The 15,255-nt window shown below is 39.8% G+C and overlaps 1 protein-coding gene across 4 annotated transcripts in view; it reads right to left on the minus strand.

Annotated features, from left to right (window-relative positions):
* Positions 1-15,255, minus strand: part of LOC109091716 (A-kinase anchor protein 9-like) — a 46,753-nt gene that overhangs the window by 24,481 nt on the left and 7,017 nt on the right. For all 4 annotated transcript variants that reach the window (XM_042757880.1, XM_042757879.1, XM_042757878.1 and 1 more), the window contains exons 3-23: positions 14,494-14,688; positions 13,391-13,540; positions 12,979-13,074; positions 10,915-12,888; positions 10,526-10,714; positions 10,303-10,398; positions 10,043-10,186; positions 9,227-9,482; positions 9,003-9,082; positions 7,621-7,855; positions 7,109-7,209; positions 6,914-7,025; positions 6,462-6,708; positions 5,938-6,016; positions 5,476-5,692; positions 4,804-5,003; positions 4,138-4,571; positions 2,732-3,335; positions 2,415-2,624; positions 2,109-2,261; positions 448-594 (exon numbers count right to left, since the gene is read on the minus strand). In XM_042757880.1, coding sequence (XP_042613814.1) covers positions 448-594; positions 2,109-2,261; positions 2,415-2,624; positions 2,732-3,335; positions 4,138-4,571; positions 4,804-5,003; positions 5,476-5,692; positions 5,938-6,016; positions 6,462-6,708; positions 6,914-7,025; positions 7,109-7,209; positions 7,621-7,855; positions 9,003-9,082; positions 9,227-9,482; positions 10,043-10,186; positions 10,303-10,398; positions 10,526-10,714; positions 10,915-12,888; positions 12,979-13,074; positions 13,391-13,540; positions 14,494-14,688 — 5,919 coding nt within the window. The remainder of the gene's footprint in view (positions 1-447; positions 595-2,108; positions 2,262-2,414; positions 2,625-2,731; positions 3,336-4,137; positions 4,572-4,803; positions 5,004-5,475; positions 5,693-5,937; positions 6,017-6,461; positions 6,709-6,913; positions 7,026-7,108; positions 7,210-7,620; positions 7,856-9,002; positions 9,083-9,226; positions 9,483-10,042; positions 10,187-10,302; positions 10,399-10,525; positions 10,715-10,914; positions 12,889-12,978; positions 13,075-13,390; positions 13,541-14,493; positions 14,689-15,255) is intronic.

The raw sequence follows: 15,255 nt of genomic DNA on the forward strand, positions 1-15,255 counted from the left end.
TAAATTTTGGATTCCTTAAAACGTCTTTTTGTTTAATGGTTATGTAATCAAGTTGCTGTTGCAGTCCCAACCAATGTTAATACTAAATAATATGAAAAATTATTATAAGTGTAATTTTATATATTTTATTATTTATTTATTACAGATAATATCTTTTCATTTAATTCTTCCTATAATGCCTGATAGGTTTGGAACAGCCGTTACCGGGGAAACCGCTATTTCTGCCTATTCTTAAAGCGCCTCCTGCTGGCAGAGAATTAATTAGCATTTTCAATCAATCAGGCCATCTGCTGTTTTATAGCCTATATTTCCCCCGGGGGAAGTTCTGCCACAAATAGAGTGTATGTCTGTGGGAAACACTGACTTGTGCTTGGATCGACACAAATGCATCTTAATACCAGCAGTAAACGGGGCCTGTGTGGCGAGATGACTGATTGTGTGTTGTACCTGTGACACTACAGTGTCCAGCTGCTGTAACTGCGCATTGAGTTGGCTCATCTTGTCACTGTAGGCGAGTTCAGTTTGCTCATGCTGCTGTCTTAAAGTCCTTTCCAGCTCTTCAAGAGCAGCAGCCTTGTCCCGGTCACTCTCCTCCTGAAAGACACACGTGCACATCATGGGCAACACTGAAGAAACATGCAGAGAAGCAATGACTCCTGTATCACTCCTCTGCTTTAAATTCTCACCTCCAAAACAAACATAAACCAAATGGTTGGAATCTAACTTAAATCAGAATTTACCTAGTGATCTCTATAAAGAATTAAAAGGTCACAGACAAAATCACAGAAAAAATAAAAATAAAATGCAACAACAACAAAAAAATAGCCTCACACAAACCTCAAATCCTCAATCAGTCACGTGTCCCTACACTCTCTCCCATCTGTAGGATTAATACTGAGAGAGGACCTCTCTAATGCTCCAATGGGAAAGTGGCCAACTGACAAACCAACCAGGGTAAAATCTCAGAAAGCCCCTTTGCTGACAGATTTCAGCTAGAGGATTGCTCTACAAGTTCAAATGCAAACGTCTGATAGCATCCAATCTAAAGAAAAGGTTTTACTATGAATGATAGAAGCTACTGTACAATGTACAGCACAGAGTGGGGATTAGTAATAATTTGAGCTTTGAGTGGACCGTCCCCCTGCTCCAGATCTTAACTCCCTCCCCCCATAAGCTTAGCTATTGTGCATAACCATGTCTATGAGAGTAGCATACGCACAAATGTCCATATGACTGAACACAGCAATAACAACAACATAGACATGTTGAAAAAAAATAAGATTATAAAAAGCAAGTTTTACCAGTCAAATTAAATCTGAATGAATACTTCTTCGATGAGATGGCAAGAGAAGCAGGCTAGACACAACAGTCTATAAAAGCAGCTAAACTCTTAAGTCTAATTTGGTGCCAGTGTTTACAATTAGATGGTCTATTAAAAGTTACAGCAACTCAGTTATAGGAACTAACCACTAGGTTGGTCCCCCAAGAAATACATTTTCCCCAAGTGCCATTTTCCTGGTTGCATTCACAGCAGGATTCAGAACTCTGAAGTGATGTAAGCTAGCCGACAGCAATATTTAAGCGTGTCATCAACTGGAGTATGGAGTAACTGGACTTCGGCATCGGCCAATCTAGCAGTTTTCCATGTTTGTGGAGCTAGCTAGAGGAGCAAGTATTTGTAAACTTTGTTTGCACAGCTTTTTAAAAATGGTGAGTGCCAGTGGCATGCTTTCAGCTAGTCAGTGTGCAATCAGCGTTGATTCTGGACTTGTTTTCTTAATAATATCTATTCCATATTCAGCTTGGCCCAGCCCAGGGTTTTTAAAGACCAACAGGGACCCACCAGCCTGCTAAAAAGGGTCGAGGGAATAGTTTTTTAGAATAAGGGATAGGAAAAGCAAACAAACAAAACAAAAAAACACCACCAACTGCCAGGGTTGGGGGGTAACGCATTACAAGAAACGCAAGTTATGTAATCAGATTACTTTTTTAGGTAGTAACTAAATATTGTTAATGCACTTTTAAAAGTAATTTCCCTCAAAACTGCCAACTGCAAGATAAACTGATAGAATACGGCTACTTTAAAACTAATACCTCCTTTCTCTCACCTTTAACTGAGCAATATTCTGCTGCAACAGCTCCTCAGACTTGCACTTGAGAAGCTTTGCCTCTTCCAGGAAGTGGAGGCGTTGCCTTGACGCTTCTTCCTCTAATTCCCTACGGAGAGCCTCCAGCTCCCTGGCAGACGCTCCTCTTAACTCCTGAGGTAGAGAGGAGAGTTAATGAAAGAAGCTCTTATCTTCTTTCACTTTAAACAAGACTTTTCTATGCTAAATCCATGCAAAAGGCTGAACACATCTAAATGAAAATGACACACTCGGGCTCTTATTGTTCTTGTCCTCCTGAACACATACCTGTAGCTGTTGCTGATATTGAGTAGCCAGCACATCTAGTTGTTGCTCATGTTGCTTTTCCTTTGCAGCTGCAAAATCAGTGATCTCCAGAAGGGCGGCGCTATGCTGCTCCTCTAAAGCAACTACTTGTTGCTGAAGAGCTTCCAGAGCAGATCTATGCTCATCCTCCAGAGCAGCCCTCTGAGAGGAGATCGCTTCAGAGATCTCCGCCTGCATGAGCAAGGTAACACACTAGATGTTGCTCCTGCAATAAACTTTCTATGGCCATTGAACTAAACTTGCACTATATAAATAAATCCCTCCATTACTGTGCTTACCTGATGGGCTTGATTCAGTTCTGCTGCCATGGCGCTGAATTTATCCATATGGACCTTAGCAAGCTCACTTCTAAGGTCCTCTCTGATGGTTTGCTCCTCCTTTCTCACCCTTTCAATCTCTCCAGTATAGTGTTCTACAAGGTCTCGCAGTTCTCTTTCCTTCTCGTCCTGTACTGTCTGAATTTCTTTCAAGAACGTGCTCTCCAGTGTATCCATGTTCGCCAACAGCCTCTCCTCAAGCTCCTCCCTCTCCTGTTTGTGTCGTGCCTGAAGCTCCGCCTCTTGAGCTTCAAGCTGTGCCAGGTTGGTCTCCTGAAGGACCGCCTCCAATCTGTTGAGCTCTACCTCGTGTTTATTTGCAAGCTCCATCTCCAAGGTCTCTAAGGCCATTTTGTGATTGGTCCTCAGGGATTCCAGTTCCTCCCAGTGGTGTATTTTGAGTTCCTGACAGTCCTTTTCAAGACGCTCTAATTGTGCAGCTCTCTCATCCAGAAGTGTTTTCTGGGCCTGCAGCTCCACAGCATGCTGTTCTCTTTGTTGATTCAGGGCAGCATCTCTCTGAAGAGTCAACTTCTCTTCCAGTTGTTTCTGCTCTTCTTGGTGCCTACATGTATGACACACAGATGATAATTTACACATTTAACATTGTTCTGACAAAATAAAAATAAAAATATTTTTAGAGCACAAGAAAAAGTCAGCACCACCATGCTACCTAAATATAAGATTTAGAGGGTTGTTCTAGTGCTATACGATCAAAAAAAAAAAAAAAAAAAAAAAAATATATATATTGCATTATCAAATAGCAAACGCTGCAAATGATTTAAACCGATATATGCACTGGGTTTTTTTTTTTGTTGTTGTTGTTGTTGTTTTTAAGAGTGAAGCACAGCACTGTGTTCTTTTACATGCAAGCAGCTCATGACCCAGTGTTTTCAGTGACTCCAAGCAGCTGGGTTAACAGTAAATGCTGCTCCACACAAACTTCATCTCTTCATGTGCTGAGTTTAGGTCTCTTATTACAAGTTTGGGAAGATATTTTGTGCATATTGTGTCCCAAATGTGTACTGAATCTTTTTCTAAGTGAATTATAACAATATTAGTTTCTTATTTTGTTTAATATTTTTATTTAGTAAATAATAATAACAATAAATTATAGGCCAAAACATTTTCAGCATTGTGGAAAAAAAATTACAACAACTAAAAAAAAAACTAATTTTAAACTTTAAATCCAAATTTTTAAATCATAAAAAAAATATATATATATATATATTTGCAATGATATTTTTCCCCAAATCGTGCACCCATATGTTGTTTAAAAAAAGTATAAGCAATAGTAAGGACTACTGACTTTTAAGCACTAACATGCATTAACATGCGTGTAGTTTTAGTGTAATGCAGTCTCTGACCTGCAGAGGGCCTCTTGTAGCTTGCTCTCCACCTGATCCTGAAGTAGAACATTCAACTCTTTCACCTCTGCTGCCATGGCGCTCTTAGCAGTGCACATCTCTCGGTCATATTGAGCCTGGAGTTTCTGCTTCAATGCCACCACCTGAGGGCTCTCTTCACACTCCAAACTCCTTTGCAGGGCTTGAAGCTTCTCCTTTTCCACATCAAGGAGCTTTTGCACCTCTAGAAGCTTCTGCTCCAACGCCCCTTTCTCTTTAAGGGCAGATCTCTGAAGCTCCTCTCTCTGGGATGCCAAGCGCTCCTCAGCCTGAATTTGGAATTGCTCCCTCAGCCGGGCATGCTCTTTAGTGAATTCCTCACTCACACGATTCCTCTCTGCCTTCTGTGCCTCTTCAAGGTGCACCCTCATCTCTTCAGTAGCATCTTTCTTATGCTTTAAAAGGAAAAGAATGCAGTGCTCAATAAAAAAAAAATATATACCACTGATACTGAACATGTTAGAGTATTGCTAAAGGGTCTCCAGAATAATCAGCATGAGTTTCATCTGTCTATAGCATGACCGCTATTTCTACACCTTATGACAGTACTTGGTACCAGCCTTTGTAACAATCGTCACCAAAGCCCTTTTGTATCAAGTCTAAAGGGCTGCTGTTATGCACACTTACGGCCTCCTCAATCTGTCTGAGCTGCTCTCGGTGTTGCGCCACCACTTTTTCGAGTTCCTCTGAGTGCATTAGGGAGAGGTGAGATAGCTGGGTCTCCAGCTGGGTCACCCTGGCCTGGTGCTCATGAGTCCTCTCCTTCACATCAGCCTCCACCTGCCTCGCTACTTCCTGTGCAGACTGTAGCCGTATCTTGTTTATTTCTGATGAAAAAGAGAAAATTATTTTTTCTTTTTAACATATATTTAGGTTTGAGGGTGTTTTTGACCAATGCTGCATTTATTAATCAAAAATACAGAAAACTAACTGTAATATTGTGATTAATTATAATTAACAAAAATGAAATGTTTTTTAAATATTTTAATATTAAAATATTGAAATTAAATCAAATAAAATAAGAAATATTAAAATTGTGGAAACAGTTATACATTTTCAGGATTCTTTGATGAACAGAAAGTCCAAAACAACAATTTCTTTGAATTTTTTTGGATCAAAAGCATTCTAACTGTATTTTTGTCAATAAATAACTCAATAGGGTGTGCAAATGTGGTTGCTGAGGTGGTTTTCTGAGCAGTTTTTACCATGGTGCTGTGTGGTTGCTAGAGTTGAGAAAAAAAAAAAGAAGAAAAAAAAACTAAAAATGCAAAGTTTGCAGCACACTCAACAAAGTTTAACCTTTGATATGGTTGTCTGAGAGTTTGGCACGGAGCTGTTCTAGTTCATGGGCATGTTTGGTGTTGAGCTGGTCAATGTCTTTGTAGTATCGGTCAGTGAGCTCAGTGCGAGCCTGGAGTAGCTCTTCTTTGTAAGTCAGAGCCATGCTGGACCGCAGCTGCTCCAGTTCCTGCTGGTGTCTCTCCTCTAACTGCAGCCGCAGGGAATCCAGCTCCTCCTGCAAACACACCAACAGTTACAGTACATGCAAAGAACACAAACACATTAGCATGTCCCCAACTTATTATAATACTAATAAATTGGTCAATAGTAGTCCTTTGAAATTGCTGAAAGATTAGGATAACCTTTTTTTTTGGAATAATGCAAGCTGCTGCAACACTGACAAGTAGTAAATTATGGGTAACTTTGATGTTATGAAGTGTATCTCAATAAAATTCAACACCACCAACTAAACTAATTCACCTTGTTTTTCTCTAGTTGTCTTGTGATCTCTTCCATAGCATCACTCCTGTCATCGTCACTCTTCCCTTCTGAAAGAAAGCTACAAAACAACATTTTGTTACTCTGACTCTAGTTTTAACAAACACCAACTATCCATTTGTTCAACTCTCTGCACTCACTTGGGCTGAAAAGTAAATGTCAGGCCTTTATTTAGCTATATTAAAACTAAAAATGTTTTAATTAAATTTACTTACATTCTCTACATTTCAATTAAATGGCTTTGATGGGCCAAATCAAAAGGCCAAGTTTGGCCCGCGGGTACAAGTGCCAATGTTTACACCTGATATGGATAACAGTCTGAGGTGCTCAGACCAGGTGGACCAGGTATAAATGGGGCCTTTGATTCTCAATTGTACATTATAATATTGTAAATGCAAGCACAAAGTAAGTTTTCAAATAACAGAATCACTAACAACACAAAAATATAGTCTTGGGCTGGCTTTAATACAAGTCTATAACCCCAGAACCAGGAAATCTAAGCAAACCTTGAATCTCCAGTCTTGAGCACTGAGTCCTCCAGGGCTCCCTCTACAAGGCGCAGCTGCAGGAGTGCGATTTCTTCCCGATGACTCTCTTCTGTGACCCGGAGTCTCTGCTCAAAATAGGTACGGAGGTTTTCCAGCTCGATCTCATTCTGCTCTTTGATTTCCTGCCGCTGCTGAGTGAATTCTTGTTTTAGTCGCTCAATGTCATCAACCCGCGCGGAGCGTGCTAGCAACTGCTCTTTCAGCTCTAAAGAGAAAGAATTACAGGTCTTTGTAATTCACACCAACACTAAACAATAGGAACTTTACTGAAAGAAAAATAAATCATCAATTCAGAAGAAATAAAACTGGTTTTATTATAAATAATAAATGAGTAAAACAATACAGCAGTCTAAGCACACAGAGATGATATTCAAAAGCAGAAAATTTTAAAGGGAAATAGCCCAGTTTGCCTCCGAGATCCTGTCTGTCGGTTCTCATGCTCTCCAGCTGGGACCAGAGGTTTGAGATCTCCTGTTCTGAATTGGTCTTCAGTTCCTCCTTTTCTGACTGTAAACGGTCAACCTTTCACAAAGATGTTGTCTCAGAACAAACAGAAATAAAACACCTGCATTGCAATTTTGTTGCAACAGAGATGTGCATAGTACCTCTTGTTTCAGCTCTTTTTCTCTCTGCTCCAGCGCTTGGGAATGTTCCTGTTGCTCCTGCAGTGCTGCCTTGTGACATGCAACCAACTCCTCAACAGCACCTGAATGGGAATGGAGGAGAATTCAGGGCATTTTCAGAACTGCTGATCATTTGCAGACTTCAACTGTTACAATGTTGCATTTTCTTCTTGGTTTGGTTCATTTGCATTTTCCATCTTGGAATATGATGCTGACTGGTTTGTTGGTCTGTTGGGTTGCAATGCTTTCACCACAACTGAACCACTACAGAGTTTTCAACTGAGCCAAGACCACATCGTTCGGGCGAACTTGAGCCAATTGTTATGGTGGTGTATTCATACTGTATATGCTTAAACCGAACTAAGGGCGAAAATGCACCAGGTTCTAAAACAATCAATCCAAACAATCCAGGTGTGAAAATACCCATACTGGGCCAGTAAACCATATCACTGTCAATATGACTTAGCTCACACAGTGGTTTAAATGACACTCACGTGCAGCAGCATCTCTGTCAGTCAAGGCCTGCTTGAGCTCTTTCTCCAGATTCTTGAGGTCTTGATCTCTGGAACGCTGCAGTTCTTCTAGCCTACCCTGTGTCTCAGACAGAGCTACTTCAGCCTCAGTGAAAGCTGCCTGGGTCTCACTCAGTTTATGATGTGCATCGTTTAATTGACTCTGAAGTGACTTCTTGACCTTATCAGCCTCCAAGAGCAATTCAGCCTTTAGATCCTATGGAGAAAAGAAAACAAACTGCACAAGCCCGTTTCACACATAATCCAGGCATGTGATCAGCTAGAGACAGAAAAGCAGGAAATCTGACCACGCCCCAAGCCACACCCTCTGGCCTTATTATTTAAAAATATACATTTTATCACATTAAAAGAAATATCTTATATTGTAATAACACATACTATTGTCCTGTAAAAATAAAATACAGCATTTAATAATATAATATAATAAGTATTAATATTATTGTTATTATTAAAGTATCTGCTAAATGTTTGGAAACATTACAATAATTTTGAAATAAAACTCTTCTGCTCATTAAGGCTGCATTTATTTGATCAAAATAAAGTGATAACTGCAATATTGTGAAATATTATTACAAATAAAAAAAATAGTTTTCCATTTTAATACATTATAAAACGTAATTTATTCCTGTGATGCAAATTACTCCAGTTTTCAATGTAACGTGATCTTTCAGAAATCATTGCAATTTGATTTGATGCTCAAGAAACATTATTATCATCAATGTTGAAAACAGTTGTGCTGCTTCATATTTTGTATGGAAATGGTGATACATTTTCTTTTCCAGGATACTTTGAAAAATAGAAAGTTCAAAGAAAAGCATTTTTTAAATGTATTTATTATATTTGTTAAAGCATTTATTAAATATAAATTTTTTGAAGCATTTTAAATGTACCGCGTCAGACTATAGATTATATTTATGTAATTACATCACAACCGTTGTGAATTTTATGACTGTACTAAGCAATCTCAAATTCTCACCACCATTCATAAAAGTTTCTTGGCGAGTAAAACCTTTTGGGTCTGATTCTACTTGCATTTGGTGCTTTAAACCATTTGAACCCTTTTAACAGTCCTGCAGATTGCGACGCAAGCTCGTTCAGCGCTCTCAGGACCATTCAGGCCATGACGCTTTAGAAAACAATCTTTTTGAAGTTTATCTAGTTCATTGCTTAAGGCCATTTGCGCAGTTTCAATCATCATGCTGTAAACCCAGAAAAAAAAAAAAAACACATTCCAGACTAATCCGGAAGATTCACATCCCTGCTAATCCCAGGCAAACAACAATATTTCAGTGGGTCATGGTGTTTGTCCACTGAAGAAAAAAAGAAAAAAAGTTCTAGTTTACCTCTAGTTTACAGGCCTGCAACTGTTCCACTGAACTCTTCTCTTCCAAAACTCTCTTCTCCCATTCCCGGTTCAGATTATCTGTACAGTAACAGAACATACCAATCAAAAAAAAAACACACACATATACTTCAAACAAACACACATCCCACTGCATTGACACAGTACTAAAATAATATTACAAAGAATAACATTTTGACATCAAACTACAGACCAAACCCTCACCAATCTCTTGTTGGTGCAGTCGCTGGTTTCTTTGTTCCTGCTCTTGGCTCTGCTCCCGTATTCTCTCCAGCTCAAACTGTTGGCGCGTCTGCAGCATGGCGCTTTCCTGTGCCCATTTCTCTCGTAACATGGTCTGCAGCTCGCTGAGGGCCACTTCCTTATCTTTCTGCATGTTGGTTTGAGAAAGCTCCAGCTGAGCAGTGTGCAAGTTGGTCAAGCTCAGACGCAAGGCTTCCAGCTCCAGGTTGTGGTGACTCTGATTATAAACAGTAAAATCAACCAACATTACTAAGTGGAATTGTGGTTAGAGGTTAACAGAAAGAAAGCAGTTAAAATATGGGTATGTTTAGAATGGCATATAACTGTACTGCTACTAGGAATGCAGTACACATACTTGTCAGAAACAGAGGTCATAGCCAGCTACTAAGAACCTGTGCTCATGCTGCTGTAGAGATGTAGGCAACCGGCCAAGAAAAAGTCATTTATATTTTCGTGAGGTTTACATGGTAGGTAATACCATTAATTGGCAGGGGTTGCATATCAATTGGAAACACATGAAGTTATTATTTAATTTTTTTCCAGGACTTTTAGTGAATAGAAAGTTCAAAAGAATGGGATATTTGAAATAGAAATCTTTTGAAACATTTCTTTCCTTTCACTTTCGATCAAGTTTATGCATCCTTGCTGAATAAAAGTATCCAATTCTTCCTTTCAAAATCTTACTTTTGAACGTTATATGTATTGAGCAGCATGTCAGCATTACATTCCAAAACATACCCCTGGACTCAAAAGAAAATCCTGAGATTAAACAAGTACTTGTGTTTGGAGCAGCTCAGCCTGGTGTGCAGCCTCCAGGCCGTCTTGCAGCTCCCTGGAGAGCTCATCTTTAAGTCTGCAGATTTCCTCACTATGTTGGGCTGCCAGCTGCGTCAGCTCCCTCTCATGCTCTCGTTCATAGACCTAAGACAGCAGAGTTGACAAAGACCAGTGTACACAATTTAAGAGAGCCATATGATTCATATAAAAGGGTGGAATACACATTGCTATGGTAAATAAAGTTAAATAGGTTGTTTAACCTGTTTAATCAAGCTGATCTGTCTCTTCTGCTCAGCTTCCAGATGAGCAGACTGTTCAGAAAGTTCCCGCTCAAAACGTACATTCAAGTATTTAACCTGGAGATAGGAAACATGAGATGTTACTTAGTTTATTTTTCAACCGTCTTCACTCAACCAGTCTTTTTCACTTTTTTTCCTTTTAAATGGACATGCTTCCAAGTCACTTTCATGAAATGGTTCTCACCTCTTTCTGATGTTTCTCTTCCAGAATTTCCTTCTCCTCCTTGTGTTGCTTCTGTCTTTCTTCCAGATCCTGTTTGACTGTGATGAGCTCTTTCATTAAAGCGCTTTCCTTTTCCATGTATTCCTCTTCTGCCTTCTCTTGTGCTTCCTTAACTTCCTTGAGCTCTGCAGCCTTTGATTCAAGTTGGTGCTAGAGAGAAAAGTGAGTGTTACTTTGAGGACCATAATTGTGTGTGAAATACATAAAACAAGTTTCCAAGTTTTCCACAAACAGGGCACACAAATGTACGCATTCGTTTGTTCTTATTACTTTACTTGAACCAGCAGCACATATTTTGGTTTTTTCATTAAATATAAACTACATTTCAAAAGAGCAATTAAGATTCAAACCTCAAAGTTCTTGAGTTCTGATTCTAGAACCATCTCCATGCTTTTTACTTCGTCCTCCAAAGATTGCAGACGTCTTTCAAGGGTAGCTTTCTCCTCTTCCATGTTGTTGAGGTTCTCTTTAAGGCACATTAGCTTAGATTCAAGGTCTGTCTTCTCTTTCTCCAAGTTCTGCAACCTTCCATCCTTCTCTTCCACTTCAGCTTTAAGCTGCTGAAGCTCTCTATTGGCTTGGTCCACCTGCAAGGTCCTTTGACCAAGCAGCACTGAAGTAGCTTGGTTTTTTTCCTTTTGTTGCTCCAGCTGAAGTAGAAATTCATCTCTCTGAGCTTGCAAAGAGGAAAGCTCACTATTCAAAGAGTCCTCTACTGGTTTCTGCACATGGACATCCTTTACTAGCTGCTCCTGACATTTGAGCTGTAGCACCAATTGGGCATTTTCCTCCTTTAGTTCCTTTAACAACTCCTCTATAGATAAAAAGATTGAGGTCTTATTGGAGTCAGTGTTGTCAGGCATTAACCTTTCATTGTCCTGAAGCTGTGGCTGTTTCTGGATCTGCAGGTGACTCAGAATGTTCTTGAGGTTGTCTTCTTCATGCATTTTCTGGCTGATAACTTCCTCATACTGAATTCTTTTCTCACGTTCCATCTCCAGCTCCCACTTAGCTTCCTCAAGCTCCTCTGAAGCTTTGCTCCAACGCTCCCGTGCCTCCTCAACCTCCTCAGCCGAGTGCTGAACCTCCTCTTGAAGAACCTCGAGCTGTCGTTCTCGCTCTTCTAACTGCTCTGCCAGGTCTCGGCACTGCTGGATTAGAAGCTCTTTTGCCAAGTCCACAGTGCCTGCGCTATCATTCAGCTCTTCAACAACTGAGGTTGAGTTTTGCCACTGGGCATCAGTGAAGGACATTTCATCAGGTTGGGGCACTTCAATGTTATGAACCACAGACAGTCCTGGCTCTGACTTGTCACCGTCAGATGTGACATTGTTAGGGACATCTGAATCGTGAAATATGACCTCACTGTCCAGCTCAAACCTGGGCGTCTCAGAGTCTTCCTTCAGGCTACATTCCTCCATACTCCCTTCAATTAATGAGCTTTCTTGAGGCCCTTCGGAGGCCAAGTAACGTTCCATCAGAACATCCTGGAAACCCCCTGCAGAGACATCGAAACTATAATCATCTCTGACTGCACTCTCAGTGGCTGTCTCCTCATTGTAATGCTCTTTGGAGACTTTTTTCCAGGGTACGTCTGCACCAAAGTTTTTGGAAACATTATGATGAGAATCGGTATGGTGACTTTGGGCCTGGTTCAGAAGCTCCTGGATGCGATGGATCTCATCAGAGTGCTCCTTCCGCAGACGACTAAGAGCAGCCTCATGAGCTTCGGTTAGCTGGGCTACATTCAATTCCCTTTCCTCCTCCAGAGTCTGAAGCCTGAGATCATAATTGGAAATATCAGCTTCATATTTAGAACGCATATGGCGTCCTGTCTCCTCCTCTTCATGAAGATGTTTTTGAAGCTCCTTCACAAGGTTATCTAATCTAGCCATTTCTCGGTTCAGTTCATCTTTCTCTGCTTTATATTTCTGGGCTTCCTGGACTTGTGTTTCATTAACTGCAGCCAGATGAGATTCCATCAGGGTCTTTTCACTCTCCAGACTCTGTATCCTTTTCTGAAATGCTTCTACTTGTTCTTGAGCTCGCTGGCTGTTCTTACGCTCTTCTTCTAGCTCAGCTCTAAGGCTTTGCATTAAAGCTTCAGAGTCTGAGTCAGGACTGTTATCTGAGAACAGAGAGCTGACAGTGGATAAATCGAAACTACCATGTTGGTCAAGTCTTAGATCTTTTTGATCACCACTTCTCTGGGTAAAGGCATGTTGAAGCTGAGAGAGGGATTTTTCCATGACACACAATTTCTGTTGCAGGTCTGTGATCTCCGTTTCTTTTTGGGCCAAAAGGCACTGTTGCTCTTTAGTCATCTATAAAACAAATGTAACATGTTGATAAAACAAAACTGCATATTTTGCTTCAATGACAAGCTTGACTTTTAAAAAGACACGTGTCCTAACCTGTTGCGACTCCTCCAATTGTACATGTAGCTGATTTTGAACAGCCTGGGTCAGATCCACACAACCTTGACTTTTGCTACGTAGATATTCTTTGGCCTGCAAGTAGTATTACATTTCATTCATTTAGACTCCTACTGTTGTGTTCCATTATGAACAAAAGGTACGAAAGGATTGAGGGTATTGTTAGCAGAAGTCAACAATAGTTATCATTTTTCGTGTCTAACAGAGACCAGCATTTTTCCATTTTATTCTTTACAACCTAAACATTATACATTCTTAAGATCACAATTCTGCCAATCACTTTGTTATAAAGTACTCCATTAAAATTAAGTTAATTAATCAGTGCTGAGGACTTGAGGCAAGACAGAGAAACTGATGGACTTTTCTTTTTTAATAAATGTATGAACTTTACCTGCTGTAGTTGCTGTTGTAGTTCCTGAATCTGATCAGTGAGCTGCTGTGCCTCAAGCTGTACCTGGTCTCTGCTCTGCAGCGCCACCTGCAGGTTCTTACTAAGCTGTGATATGATCTCATTCCGTTTTTCTACTGCAGCCTGTAACTGCTGTGTGAATAATTAAGTAATTTCAGCATTATTGAAATCGTTGTAAGTATCTATAAATAACATTCACAGCTACAATATTTTTAAACTGCACTCCAGCCAAGGAGTTTCATTATACAGAGTAAGCGCAAACACTTTTTGGCTTCTTGGAGCACAAAATCATAATTCTTAAATCCATGAGTGGAATGAACACATGCAATGAGGATACGTTTAACCTCATCCATGGAATCTAACTGGTTTTATCTTTTCCTCTGCACCATCAAAAGAGGCTTTAAAAACGAATTCTCTAAAATTCAAGCAAACCATTTATGGTAAACACTACGCTCCAGAAAGCAGAACTCTCCCTCAGGTTTCTAGATGTGTGCGTAAACATGACCACGAATTAGTCCATTCAAACGGACAGAAGTAACCCAGTTTCGAGAGAATCTTTCTCTGTTCTATTTCAGGATAATGGCAGTTTCATGAAAAAAAAAAAAAAAAAAAAAGAAAAAAGAAAAAAGCATATTGCTGCACAAACAGACACGCTATTTAAAGTGAACAATTCAATACAACATTATCTGAGAAAAGAGTCTTCAACATGGTCTCCACAAAGCTGGGATTAGCTTATTGCCAAATAAATTGTATTTTCTTTGGCTTTGCCTGTTCAGTTTCTGAACTCATGGATGGGCAGAAATGTACTAAACGTGCACAAAAGCAATGGAAAACGCTAGTTACATATGCAACTGTGGTTCTGTGAATTCCGGATGACCACCAGAGGCGGTGCTAAGCACTAGTGGATAATTGCAGCATCAGCTAGATAGGTCGAGAATAATGTGTCACATCATGACACAGACCTAGCCACAAGGATATAAACCGCAGTAGTTCGGGGCCCAGCTTCGGAACACTTCTCGTGTTGACAATGTTACATTTGTTTAATATATACATTGTGTTGACAACGTCATGTGTGGTGCACTTACCTTCAGTTGTTCTTTGCCAGTATATGCAACTATAATCATTTCTGCAAGTTCATCCTCTGCTTGATCGGGCAGCTCTGACTCTGCCAGAGACCCAGAAGAGGACCTCTGTTCAGGGACATCAGTTTCATCGTCCTCTCTTCTGCACTGATGGACCTCTGGAATACTGCTCTCTGTGCCATCAAGTCTGAGTGATGCCTAAACGTTCAGACAAACATGCATATTTTGTACAGTTACCATTACTACATTGCCCCAGCCATGTTATGCTAACTGACCTATTTTCAGATGGGCTGGGAACAAAGACATACATGCTATTGATTTGAAATTTGCTGTAGTGGTGTTCACATGCTATTTGCATGTAATTTTGTAGGCTTAATGTCTAAATGGCATGTAAAGAAGAAGCAGCCAAGCACTCAAAGTCAATGAAGTGAAAGCATAAACTGACCCGTTTCTAATAGAAGTCATATACATATATGCTTGTAAGCGTGTGCCATATTTCAGCTTATAATGACCATTTTCTACATCTATAAAACCCTCATAAATAAACTGTTTTTGAAAGATCAGGAAACTTGATAAAAACTAAACTCAGCTAGAAGAATACGCACTTTAGAAAATTAAGTTTATCTGGCATTTAAGAAAAATAACATTCTGCTTTCTCCTTATTGCATCTCTGTGACTGTTGCATCTGACTGATGCCACAAAGCTATAGAAGCTTTTTGCAGCTTAGTTTTAATAAAGTAAGTAAAGTAAAAAGAAGTTGGAAAT

The sequence above is a fragment of the Cyprinus carpio genome, chromosome A6 (genome assembly GCF_018340385.1).
Source record: "Cyprinus carpio isolate SPL01 chromosome A6, ASM1834038v1, whole genome shotgun sequence".
Lineage (NCBI taxonomy): Eukaryota > Metazoa > Chordata > Actinopteri > Cypriniformes > Cyprinidae > Cyprinus > Cyprinus carpio.